The sequence below is a fragment of the Sinocyclocheilus grahami genome, unplaced genomic scaffold (genome assembly GCF_001515645.1).
Source record: "Sinocyclocheilus grahami isolate Dianchi unplaced genomic scaffold, SAMN03320097.WGS_v1.1 scaffold3957.1, whole genome shotgun sequence".
NCBI classification, from domain to species: Eukaryota; Metazoa; Chordata; class Actinopteri; order Cypriniformes; family Cyprinidae; genus Sinocyclocheilus; species Sinocyclocheilus grahami.
In genome coordinates this window covers 1-838 of record NW_015508985.1, presented here as the reverse complement: position 1 = coordinate 838, position 838 = coordinate 1, and the positions used below count along the sequence as shown (strand labels likewise).

The following is an 838-nucleotide window of genomic DNA, read 5'->3' as shown; positions in this document are numbered from 1 at the left end:
TCCGAGTATGGGTCACCATACTTGGCCACATGTCACGTCACACTCCCTTCGACTCCACCATCCATTACCATCTTGTATTTTGAGTTCACCGCAGTGCATTTTGGGATTGTCATATCTGCAAGTAACACGTAATGCTGCCTTAAATTTTTGCCAGTGAGGTATCTAATGAGGCGGCATAATTTGCTGCCCATTATTTGCTGCTCATTATTTGCTTGCTTTATGCTTTCTTAGCAGTTGAGCCTGAAGATGTTTGTGGTGGCGTTTAGCTCTTGTGATGAATAACTTGAGTGGGACTCTTAAAGGCCTGTGGGTGAAGGGAGCTTCGGTGTCCTGGCTTTTATGACCTTCTGTTTACGGGCTCTTTAATAGCAGTCCTAGTTTTATGGCGGTTCCCGCTTCCAAAATGTCCCTCTCGTGCTGTATAGATGCCATTAAACCTCAGTGTGTGTGAAGATGCTTGCTTTCTCTCAGGATGGTTTCCCTGGTGACGCTGGTTTCCATCTCCTCACTGCCAAACGCAGCCTCTTTCTCTTCCTCTCTGGGTTTTTCCAACATGCCTATTCTTTATTCAGAACGCCCACCACACAATCAAATTTTTTCACAAACCTGTCTCAAGTAACAAAACTTTTTTTTCCCTCTCATTCACTAGACCCCTTTAGAGTTTTTGTTCTAAATGGCTTTTCTCCGAACCCTTCCCAGGTAAACAATGTGGATTTTGCAAACATCATCCGCGAGGAGGCAGTGCTGTTTCTGCTGGACCTGCCCAAAGGAGAGGAGGTCACCATCCTCGCCCAGAAAAAGAAAGATGGTAAGGATGATATGTCCGCTCGTAAAAGTT

The 838-nt window shown here is 45.2% G+C and overlaps 1 protein-coding gene across 1 annotated transcript in view; it reads left to right on the top strand.

Moving 5' to 3' along the window:
- The window catches only part of LOC107576576 (tight junction protein ZO-1-like), a gene marked incomplete at its 3' end in the record, with an annotated part of 12,123 nt that extends 11,315 nt beyond the window's left edge, over window positions 1-808 (top strand). Inside the window, exon 4 of the mRNA XM_016262730.1 lies at window positions 700-808. Within this exon, the coding sequence (XP_016118216.1) occupies window positions 700-808 (109 nt within the window). The remainder of the gene's footprint in view (window positions 1-699) is intronic.
- Window positions 809-838: the final 30 nt, after the last annotated feature.